At 36.1% G+C, this 11912-nt stretch overlaps 1 protein-coding gene and 1 pseudogene across 2 annotated transcripts; one reads left to right on the top strand and one right to left on the bottom strand.

Annotated features, from left to right (window-relative positions):
• The first annotated feature begins 1981 nt into the window (after positions 1 to 1981).
• On the top strand, positions 1982 to 6281 carry cart4 (cocaine- and amphetamine-regulated transcript 4). Of its 2 annotated transcripts, none has more exons than XM_015041030.1 (4): positions 1982 to 2095; positions 2189 to 2320; positions 4894 to 4977; positions 5625 to 6281. In XM_015041030.1, exons 2-4 carry the CDS (start codon positions 2189 to 2191, stop codon positions 5730 to 5732), a joined length of 324 nt encoding a protein of 107 aa, XP_014896516.1. In that variant the 5' UTR covers positions 1982 to 2095; the 3' UTR covers positions 5733 to 6281. The 2 variants fall into 2 exon arrangements, with proteins under 2 accessions (XP_014896516.1, XP_014896514.1); XM_015041028.1 differs by having other exon boundaries at positions 2172 to 2320.
• A 2531-nt stretch (positions 6282 to 8812) lies between these two features.
• Positions 8813 to 11561, bottom strand: LOC106952709 (gastrula zinc finger protein XlCGF52.1-like; annotated as a pseudogene).
• Between the last annotated feature and the right edge of the window lie 351 nt (positions 11562 to 11912).

The following is an 11912-nucleotide window of genomic DNA, read 5'->3' as shown; positions in this document are numbered from 1 at the left end:
AATCAAACATTTACTTTGAGTTTTCTAACAAGATTGTTGTTCTTGTTCAAATCTTTTGCTTTTTTCTCAGGCTTATGTGAATCTGTTTGTTCAATCTGCTGACATCATTCGGTTTTCTGTCACTTTTCTGTTTCTTTAAAAGTGAAAGTTACAAATCGCTGCTCCAGAAATGCAGATTCAAGATTCCATTTAATCTAGAGTGATCTCCCCGTGTTTAATGCTGTTATTTTTGCCTTAAGCTGAATGTTTCGGTTCGTCTTTCTCTGGACGCGCCGTCGGATGTGCAGCAGCTGAGATAGGAGCCGCCATGACATTTAGCCGTTAATGAAAGCCGAGATGAAAGCAGAGACCGGAGCAGCCGAGCTGCAGGTCGCAGCACGATGCAAATCACACCAAGAAAAGGGCACAAAGCTTTTCCTCCTGCGTCATTATTAAGCTCAGAGCTGACCCGAGGGCAGCCGGATCGAACCAGCTGCTGTTGGCAGGACGCGACTCCATCGATTCGTATGATAAACAGAAACTCCTAAGGCTGCTGACCTTTGACCTGCTGCCTTTGTTTAATGAGCAGGTGGAGACAGAGGGATTTCTCTGGTCGTTTCCAGGTATTAGACCGATCCCTCAGAGGATTACTACAGCTTTTAATTAATCTTTTTCAACCATTTTCACACACACACACACACACAAAAAACAACTTCATCAGAGTTTAATTATGGTCTAGAAACATTTAAAGTGACAAAATAACTTCAATAATGCAGTTCAGATCCGATGAAATGACACGTAAAACAGCAAACCATGAAAAACAACTACAAGAGGCAAAGCATTGTGATGAACAAATAGATCGAGAAAAAACATAAAACTGATCAACACAGACAGAAAAAAACCAAAAGATTACAAATAAAAGCAACAATAGCTCCAAAAACATTAATAATTACAATAATTAATTTATTGGTAATTAAAGAAACCAAATAAGAGTAGAAATAAAAGACAGAATTACCCACACAGATCAATTCTCACCAAAACAAAGACATAAATTACACACAAAAAAAATCTAAATAAATAGTCATAGAAAGCTCCTGGCCGAGTTTCTAGTGAAAATATCTTAATACACTTTAAATAAGACAGAACTAAACAACTTCCAGCAAAATAAGAGCTTGTAGAGCTTAAAATAAGAGCTTAAAATTAATAAAAAGTTCTAGTTCCACTGGCAAGGGGCAGTGAGCCGTTACCTAGCAACCCCAGCGCAGCCCGTTACCTAGCAACCCCAGCCACACCCAGCCCATTACCTAGCAATCCAGTTCTAGTTCCACTGGCAGATTATTTCACTTATAAAAATAAATTTTTCCCATCTTATATATTAAATAAAATGCCTGTGGAACTAGCACTTTTTCAAATAAGGAATTATTCATTTAAAACAAGCTTCTATATTTTATTGTAAAGTCACTTATAGATTAATTTTGACTTATTTAAAGTGAAGTAAGATATTTACGCAAGAAACTAGACAGAAATACTTGGTAATATTTTGTGTTTTTGCAGTGTATGATTGAACTTTTCAGCAACAAACACTTAAAAATTTTTTATTAAGCACGGTGAAGGAGCTATAATGCTGTGGGCTTGGTTTTAGAGCACAGTGAGCGCTTTAAAATATCAGAACACTCTCAATAAAACTCAGGTGGCCTCCACATCTTATGAACAAATCAATACAGAAATGTTTCAGCTGAGCCGTTTCTGCTGGTTCTCGTCATCAGCTGACCTTTGACCTCCACATATACATCAGATCAAGGTGTTTAATGGTAACTCAGAAAAGCTGCAGACCATCAATCACAGGACAACACAGGGTCACGGCTTATCTGACGAGCCGAATACATGAATAATCTGAGTGAGGAGCAGCAAACGAGGAAGATGAGGAGGAAGATGAGGAGGAAGAAGAGGAGAAGGAGGAAGAGGAGGAGGAAAAGGCGGTATAAATAAAGGAGCAGGAGAAGCTGGAGCTCACGCAGAAAACTTGAAGACGGAAACACCGATAACCACAGCGGAGCTGCAGACGAGGAAATCGAACATTTTTCTCATCAGTTTTTAATTATTTTCCACATTTAAAGTAAATTTCTGCCTTATTTAAAAGTGCGGTAGTTTGGTAGTTTGATGGTTTTCATTCAGTTTTTGATTTTTTTTAGGTGTTCCCACTCTGGAGATGGAGAGCCTGCGAGCGGTCGTCTACCTGTCCATCTTCCTGTCAGTGATGTCATCCGTTTGTCAGGGTGAAAGGTCAACTGAGGGTCAGCTGCCGGCGGCACCGGATGAGCCGACCTTTGGATTTGAACTGGTGAGTGTTTCCCTCACCAGGAGGTTTTATAATGGTTGGATAAATGTGCATCAGAGTTCAATAAAGTTGTTTTAGTAGAAAAAGTCAAATCCACTGATACATATTGATAATATAATAAAATATAAGTAAATATTGAAGCTCCAGTTTATTGTAGCAAAACTTTTTAAAGTAAATGATGTTGATTTCAAGCTGCCAGTGATATTTAGTGCAACATGTACATAAATACAGCATTTATGAAAACATTCAGGCTTATTCTGAGTAAAATTATGTTAAAATTATTGTTTATTATATTTAATTATTAAAAAAGACAAAATAATGTATGTTTAAGTTCAAATTACACAAGAAACTGTAAAAAGTTTCTAAATAATCAGCTGTCAAATGTACAAATTAAAATAAATAAAAGAGAAAATGGAGGATTCTGTTATTCCAATGAAAAATGGAGGTAAATATGAAATAAAATCAATAAATTTAAAGTAAATAACTGTGACAAAATGGTAAAACAGTGACTTTAGATAAAATAACTAAACATAATATCAATAGTCAATAATAAATAAAAATTTGCATGAACTTAGTGACAGAATTTGAAATTAGTGCTAAATATTTGATTATTTCAGGATGTCAGGGGGTTTAAAAACACAATTAACTTATTTTATGTTCAAAAAGCTGAACTGCATTAAAGATCATAAAGATTCAGGACCAAGATTTAAAACTGGTGGTTTATTAGTTTCAGAAACATTTAATCAATGCTGACGATAAGGTCAGGAAATGTCATCAAAAGGTCATGGTGGTGCGTTCGGATGACGCAGGAAAACTCAGAGACACTGAGAGGAAAACAAAATCCCACTATGGTTTATTTTATTTTACCGTTTTATTCAGGTTATCATTTATAGGGAAAACACGCCTTTCTGTGGTTTAATATGAACTGCTCACTATTTCACTCACGTTTTCTTCATTTGTTTATGTTACATTTCTAAACCTACTGAAAATAACTTCAGGTAGATAAAACAGAACTTAGATAAATTAAATATACTTTCTGTGTTAGTTTGACAAAATACATGTACTTTCAGTTATCTTAATTTTCTTTTTATTCTCACTCAACTTAAACAAATCATGTTACTTTACAATTTTCTATCAAGTCTCTTAAATCAACTAATATTTTATCTGCATTAACTAAATTCAAACATCAACAGGTTCCACAGAAATGAATTCATTTGGTTTAATGCAAATTTATCTTCTTTATTTAATACCAAATAAGAAAAAGAATATCGATTGACAAACAAGAACAGATTTTCACTTTTAAAGTGCGTCATATTTGGAAAAGCTAAGCCTTAGCGAGGTCAAATAAATATTAATCCTAAAGGGATGGAAATGGTAGATTTAATGTTTGTTTATTAAAATAAAATATTTCAAACAAACAGTTTATGGTTTACTCTTGAGTTTTAGCCATTACAGCCAGCCTCTTGTAGTTTGAGTTATTAGTTAGCTCGCTAGCAGTTACCTCAAGCTGTTGCTAGCTTGTTAGGAGCTAACAGTTTATTAAGCAAACTGTCAGCTCCAGCAGTTAGCAGGGAGTCAGTTATTAGCTTAAAACACCTGCTATCTAGTTAAGTTTCCATTTTTAAGTCCTGGAGGTGGTAGTTAGCTTAGGTAACTGTTAGCTTGTTAGCAGTTAATTTATTAAGCAAACTGTCAACTTCAGCTTAAGATAACTGCTAATTCCGGTGATTTGTCAGTTAGCTCATTAGTAGCTAAACTAACTAGTAATTCAAGTATGTAACTGTTTGCATGTTAAGTGTTAACAGTTAGCTTGAGCTAAATAACTTGGGGAGAAGAATTACAATCAATCAATCAATCAATCAATCAATCAATCAATCAATCAATCAAGTTTATTCAGCACATTTCAGCAACCTGGCAGTTCAAAGTGCTTTACATCATAAAAAGACAATTTTCTGTTGGTATTTAGCCTAAAGTAACCTCTAATGTAAACACGTAACTGTGAGTTTGTTAGCAGTTAATCATTTCTGAAACAAATTTCTGAAACAAACTACAAACTCAAGCAGTTGGCTAAGAGTTAGCAGTTAAATTGAGTTAACTGCTAACTCTGGCATAGCGTTAGCATCTGGCTAAATGTTAAGCTGTTCACAGTTCTGGCAGCTAATTGCTAACTAGTAGCTACAATTTTAACATGCAAGTTTCCAGCAGTTAAGTTAATTATTAACTCCATCTCTTAGAAAATGAAAATTAGCTAGTTAGCTAGTTAGCAGCTAGTTAGCAGTTAACTACTACTACTACTACTACTACTACTAACTGTAGTATTTAATTACACACCTTAAAACTATAACAATTTTTGTGTTACTAAGTTGGAAAATAAATAAAAATTGTCCAAAAGAAGCGCAATATAAAGAAATATAACAAAATGACTGTAAAAGCCTCCATTAGCAGAGTTGTCCTGCCGACAGACTCACCGAGCCGCCATGTGGCCAGAAACCGTCAGACAGGTGTGAACGTCTTATTTGTGTGAACGTCTTATTTGTGTCGCTGACGGCGTGTCTGTGTCTGGTTTGCGTGAGCAGGCTGAAGCTCTGCAGGGTCTCCTGGACGAAGCTGACAGCAGAGTCGGCCTCTCCGTGGAGAAGAAGGCCAGCGTCATCCCCAGGGTGAGAACATGACTGACGGCTTTCGAACCGCACACGGCAGCTGCTGCCGCCAACATCAGCATCACTGAGCACAACCACTATTGGCTTCAACCAAAACTGGGTTTGATGTTCTGTTATTTTCTGAGGCGAGAAATGTGATTTTATTAGTCAAAATATCAATCAGATTTATTTGTGCAGCATCGAGTTGGTTCAAAGTTCATGAATACACAAATACAAAAAGTCACAAAAACACAGATTTGAGAACAAATATTACATTTATATGAAAAACATGGGTAGATATCATATTATGCATGTTGGCCAATATAGTAAAAAAGTCTCAAAACAATTCATAATTTTTATAAACTAAAAAGATTGAAATGTATTTAACAGAAGCTTCAGTGACAAAAAGAATAATTTCCCCTTTAGTTTTAAAGCCACCATGTCTGTTGGTCTAATTAATTATCAGGAGGAAATCCAGTGTATCGACTTGTCTAATTAATTTTTCTTTCTAACAATGTCTGCAATCTGTTTGCACCAAACACTAAAAACACAGGAAATCCTGGTGTTGAAGCTCTGCTTTAATTAACTCAATAAAATGACAAATCAGATTAAATCAGATTAAATCGGACTAAATCAGATTAAATTGAGCCTGCTGTGTGTCCTGTCAGTGCGACGTGGGCGAGCGCTGTGCCATGAAACACGGACCTCGGATCGGCCGGCTCTGCGACTGCCTGAGGGGAACGGCCTGCAACACCTTCTTCCTGCGCTGCTACTGATCGTTACTTTTATCCTGTGAGGAGGTGAAATCTAATCGTTAATCTATAATTGGGTCAAATGGACCCGGTCCTCACAGATAGAAGAACGCACTGACTCTCTCTCTCCTGTTCGTCTCAGTGTTTTTGATTTAAAGTTTGTCTGTAATTCAGATTAATTTGTTTTTGTTAGTAAAGATTTTTCACAAAGCTGTTTTACGGAAATGATTTTATGATTTTCTAATTTATTCACCTGATGAGTCAAACACAAACTTTTGTTGTCAGATAAATTTGAAATATGTCTTTAACACATAAATGTGGATTATTGTATTTATTCTTGAAGCACAGACGTAAACATTTAGTTCAGGTTGTTTGTCTTTCTCTGTTGTAAATTATGTTTAAAGTATCTGAAATTCAATGTTTACTTAAAGTTTACTGTTTGTCCTCTGGTATATAAAGTTATTTGAAACAGATGTTATTCTTTATCTGCCTATTTGTATGTTTTTGTCTGTGAATCTTTATCGTTTTTGCAATTAAATAAATGGTGGTGTACCACAGAGCTCAGTACAAAGACCTCTGCTTTTCTTCACTGCTTTATGTCGTATTAAAATGTAATTTGAATTTACATGCAGATGAAGATTGCTGGATGGTTGTTTACTGGTGTTAAGTAATAATACTGAAAAAAAACCACACACAAATAGATTCTGTGTTTAAACTCCTTGTTTGTTTAACTAAAGTTAAGAGAAAAAGGGAACATAAAACAGATTTAACTCGTATCTCCAATTGTAACCGTATAGCAACTCTGAATAAGAAAAATATACATAATTGCTCTTTATAAACATGGCTAAAATCCAGACATTGTGGTTTTTACCATATTAAAAAAAATGTGTTTGAAAAAAAATGTTTAAATACAAGTTAGTGAAGCACAACTTTCATGTTTCAGTACGCTACACAACATCCAATAATAAAGTAGTGATAAAATCTTCAGCTTATTTTAGCACTTCAATAATCCATATTTATTTAGAAATATAGATCAACAGATTGAAACCTACAGAATGGTGCTACATGCAGTCATTTAAGGCCCGTGTTTCTTTACCCAGTGGGTCTGTGATGAGACAAAATGGTGGATTGTAAGTTCTGCTCCGAATCTGAGCAGCATTGATACTTTACTTCATTTAGCAGGTCAAACAAATATTAAACACATCTCTGTCTTCCTTTTTGTACATTAACTCTTTTTTGGAAAAGCCTAAAAAATACAGAGAGAGTAAAAATCGTTTTTCCAAACTTTTGAGGTTTCCATCAACCTTTTCTTAAGCAATACTTCAAAATCGATGATGAAAGTTTAATCAGTTTCTCTTCTCCCAAAAGCTAACGTGTAGCATTAGCTTGAAATGACAAATCGAGCCAAACAGGATGTTGTTGTGTGAAAACTAAGTGATTTATAGAGTTTGAGACGGCCATTAAACGTCCACTGGAAATATGTAGAAAAGTGAGACTTTAAGCTGCTTCCATTCACTCCACTTCAGAAATTAGGGACAACAGGAGAGAAATCTGAAGCTTCTGTTAAATACATTTCATTTTCCTTTTTAGTAAAATATTTACTATTGTGCTACAGAAATACAACTATGGTTTACTTTTCTCCCTGCAAAACACAAAATCTTACCAAGTTTTGATCTAGTTTCTTGTGCTAATATATAGTACACTTGAAATAAAATAAAACTGACTTACAAGCAACTATTCAGAAAGACATAACTCCTTAGTATTGATGAAAAAGTTCTACTTTTATTGGCAGATTATTCCACTTACAACAAAACATTTTCCTACATTACATACAGTATAAATATATAAAACTTTTTTATAGATATTTTGCTGAAAAGTTACTTGTAAGTTAGTTCTGTCATATTTCAAATGTACTAAGAGATTTTCACTAGAAACTAGATCAAAATACTTAGTAAGATTTTTTGTTTTTACATTGCTATAATAAACTTGCTTTGTAATTTTCCTCTTTGTTCATGTTTTTTGCTTCCTGTCTAGTGAGAAATGCTCGCCTCCAGCTGAGTTTCCATTACCGGAATCGTCCAATCAGAGCGAGCCAGGTCTGATTAAGGAAACCTTTAACATGTCATTCAGGCAGGCGTAGATTTATCAGCCAGAATCAGGAACAGGATGGCATTTAGCTCCCAGCTTCCAGTCCTCAAAGATAAGATGGAGTAATTACTGGATCCAGCACCTGCAGTGCCAGCAGAGCTGCAGTAAGAAGCAGGCTGATGCTGACACATTCACACATTCAGGGCATTTCAAAGGTTTTCACACCCATTGTTACTATTGCAAACGTCAAGGTATTTAAATTTTTATGCAATAAACCAACACAAAGTTGGCATAATTTTAAAACTATTTCAATGTATTAGGTTTTATTATGAAAATAATCTGAAAAGAGTACCTGGCATCTGTTTTAGCTCCACCAAGTCAAATTTTCACTACCATTCCCTTAATATATATAGTTTTTACCAGCTTCCACATCAAGAAAATTTAGAGCATTACCACAGCCTGATCACTTGTTTCAGGGCTGGACTTTGACTGGGCCAAAGGAGGTCTGTTTTCCGTCTTTACTCGTTTACGGATTCTAACCGGATTTTCTGTAGGACTGTTCAACATGCTTTTGATATATATTGAATAGCATCCAGATGTTTTCATAAATCTTTTTCTTTTGAAAAATTCTATCAGCTGGATTTGTGACTACAGGTGGAAATTGGCACTTAGAGCAGTAACCTGGAAAAGTGGTTAATACGGTCCGTTTTAAATAAAATAGATCATAAATCTGTACTTAGCTCCACTCATCTTCCTGCTGACGAAAAGCCCCCCAACAGCATGATGATCCCACCACCATTTTCCACCATATGGATCTTAGTTTTCCTCCACACATACTGTTGACTGCAGGTAAAAGAAAGTTCTGGTAAAAAAAGACCAGAACACCTTAATCTTTCACGTTTGTTGTGCTCTCTACATGCTTTGAGGCAGCTTACAATGGTGTCTTCTTGTGGCTTTCGTTCAATTATTTATCTCCTTAAAAAGACTTATTTTAAAACATTACACTAACTCACATGTTCACAATATACAGCTCAAGTTTATTTCACATTAGAAATACATTCCAGTTTTGTTCTTGGCATAAACATGAAGTAAAACTGAGTCATGATGAGCTTCAACAAATAACACGTCAACAAATAACACGTCAGTGATTTCACACGGAGAAGGCAATGATCTGGTGCAATTCAATGCACTGAATCATCGGGGCCCTAACCCAGTAAAGCTCATGATTCAGTACAGCTTATTGAATCATGTTTTAGTCTAAAATAACTATTTTATTCTAATTTGATAAACTAGGATGAAGCAAAGCTATGATTTGAGATTGAATGAGAAAAACTTTCACAAGAAGGAATTGCATCCTAATTCTGTATGTTTAATGTCCAGGTTGAGGGAACATCTGTCATCTTCCAGTTCTACAGAGTCCTGCTAACGATTTAATTATGTGGTAAGGGTGTTAAAAAAGTGCTTTAGCTGAAGGACTGGAGTTTCATATCCCTAATCGAGATTTAATTTTTAAAAAACTCACTATGTCCAATAACCAAAAAAGTTAGATTTTTTTATGCACATCAGTAAATCCATGCCACTTTAATAAAATCCCCACAGCCAGTGGTTTTGCTTCTTTCTAAAATGTTAAAGCAACATTTTTGAGTTTTTTTTCTTACCTTTTAAACAGTCTCACCTGCTGCTTCGAACACATTTAAGGTGATTTTTTTTAGTCATGAGACAGCAGAGCACAATGGTTCCTGCCCTTCATGAATTCTCATGTGAGAATTTAAATATAAGATTTTGCTGAATCCTTGACCACAAACGGAACAACTAAAGGCTTTTTCTCCGCTGTGAACTCTTGTGTGGTTCACAAAGTCCTGTTTCCTCCTAAAAGCTGCTGCACAGACAGAGCAGTTGAAAGGTTTTTCTCCTGTGTGGATTCTCGTGTGCTCCATCAGAGCGTTCTTCCATTTAAAAGCAGACTTGCACACGGCGCAGGTGTAGGGTTTCTCCCCCGTGTGACTCCTCATATGACGGTTCAAACCCGCGTTGTGTCGATAACTCTGACTGCAGATGGAGCAGATGAAAGGTTTCTCACCCGTGTGGGTTCTCATGTGCTGCTTTAGAGTATATTTTCTTTTGAAGAATGCATCACACAGGGTGCAGCCGTAGGGTCTCTCTCCCGTATGAATTCTCATGTGTTCCACATAGGAATTCTTCCATGTGAACGTTGCGTTACAGACGGCACAGCTGAAGGGTTTTTCCCCAGTGTGGATCCTCGTGTGCTATAGGAAAGTGTTTTTCCATCTAAAGGTGGCCTTACAGAAGGAGCAGGTGTACGGTTTTTCCCCTGTGTGGCTCCTCATGTGGCGGCTCAGTCCCACACTGTGTCGGTAGCTTTGGCCACAGATGGAACAGCTGAATGGTTTCTCGCCTGTGTGGGTTCTCAGGTGTTGGACTAAAGTATACTTTCTTTTAAAAGTTGCATCACAAAAAGAGCAGCTGAAGGGTCTCCCTCCTGTGTGGACTTTTCTGTGTCTCAAAAGACGTTCCCTGCGGCTGAACGCTTTCCCGCAATCAGTGCAGGTGTGTAGTTTATACTCGATGTCACAGATTATATCACCTGATTTTAAACTTGGCTGTGGTTCACCGCTCTCCTCCCAGTTTCCATCGCTGACATCCGTCTCTGAAGAACCAGAACTTTTTTCTTCATGATCTGATTCTGAACATTCTTCTGGTTCTGGTCCCATAAAGTCTCCATTCTCTTCAGTCTGGGTTTGATGAAACTTTGTAGACTGAGATTTCTCTTCATCTTCACTCTTGATGGTATTCAATTTGAACTCAATAATCTCAGCTTCCTCCTGCTCTTCTTTAATCTGTGGGTGGTTCTGGTCATCCTGGTCCAGTTTGGGACTGCGGGCCTGCTCCTCTTTGATTACTTTCAGCCGCTGGACGTCTGCAGGAAACAAAACAGATCACAAAACCGCCTTAGCTTTAAATATATACACCTGGTCTAAATACAACTTATTTAACACTCACTGTGGTACCAAGCAACAAAATGAGAAAAGCACATATTGAATACATCTAGAACAGAAGTGAACATAAAATAAATGTAAACATCCTGAATTGAAACTGGATCTTTTTTTTATGATTGTGCCTTACTAAAGTATTCACATTTTATTCCATCCAGCCAATCAATGTATTTATTTGGAATCATATAAACAGATATTTCTTTTTTCCTTTCTTGCAATAAGAGAATTGGAGGGAAATTTCTCAATGTGCAAAGCTCGTAGAGCTAAACACAAACAGATTTGAAATTGTATTTTTTTTTATTTTGACAACAATGTAAATTACCTGCCATGAATGCACTGCTTTCTGTTGGTTTATTGATTAAAAATCAACCAATGTTAGAGATTGTCAGCTGAAAAACTGGAAAAGTTAAAGACACAAATAATTTTGGACGGCAGTGCATGTGTACAAAGTTATATTTTTGCCAATTGCGCCCATATTAGATATCTGAATGATTCATTATCACATTTATGTTAAATTCCCATTTTTAATACACAGATATGTTTAATGTTTCTTCTGAAAACAAACATAAATAAAAACTCAAGTTCATGCCACTACCTACCATATTATGTTCATAAATAATATCCAACCTGAAAGTGATTTAACTTCAATGAAAAAAACAAACAGATTACCGTTAGTTTCGGTTGATTCATCGGAGGGTTTTAATCTCAGATCCTCCAGCGATGACATTTTAGCTGCTACTTCACACACAAACACAGCCAGCTCCCCGTCAATCTGTCTGCTTATTTATCTTCATCATCCTGACTGCTTCAAGCTAACACATTGTCAAGCTAACGTCGGCAGCTAAGCAGCCTAACTGACGCCAAATCAGGCAAAAATATATTTTAAAAACTATTTGAGTAAAACGTGACAATCAAAAAACTATTATACACTTAACTACTTAATTACAACGACTGGATGTTGGGAACACTAACGGCTAATAGAGCAACCGCTTAGAATGAACCACTTCCGTTGATGCACCACGATACATCCTGGTGGCCTTCAAAATAAAAGCCTCAAATCCGCTGACCTATTCAATAAATTTGATTATTTAAAAATCCATCT

The sequence above is a fragment of the Poecilia latipinna genome, unplaced genomic scaffold (assembly GCF_001443285.1).
Source record: "Poecilia latipinna isolate Pla-1442-1.1 unplaced genomic scaffold, P_latipinna-1.0 Scaffold536, whole genome shotgun sequence".
In the NCBI taxonomy this organism is placed as follows: domain Eukaryota; kingdom Metazoa; phylum Chordata; class Actinopteri; order Cyprinodontiformes; family Poeciliidae; genus Poecilia; species Poecilia latipinna.
The sequence above is the reverse complement of the archived record's forward strand: the minus strand, read 5'-3'. Positions and strand labels throughout refer to the sequence as shown.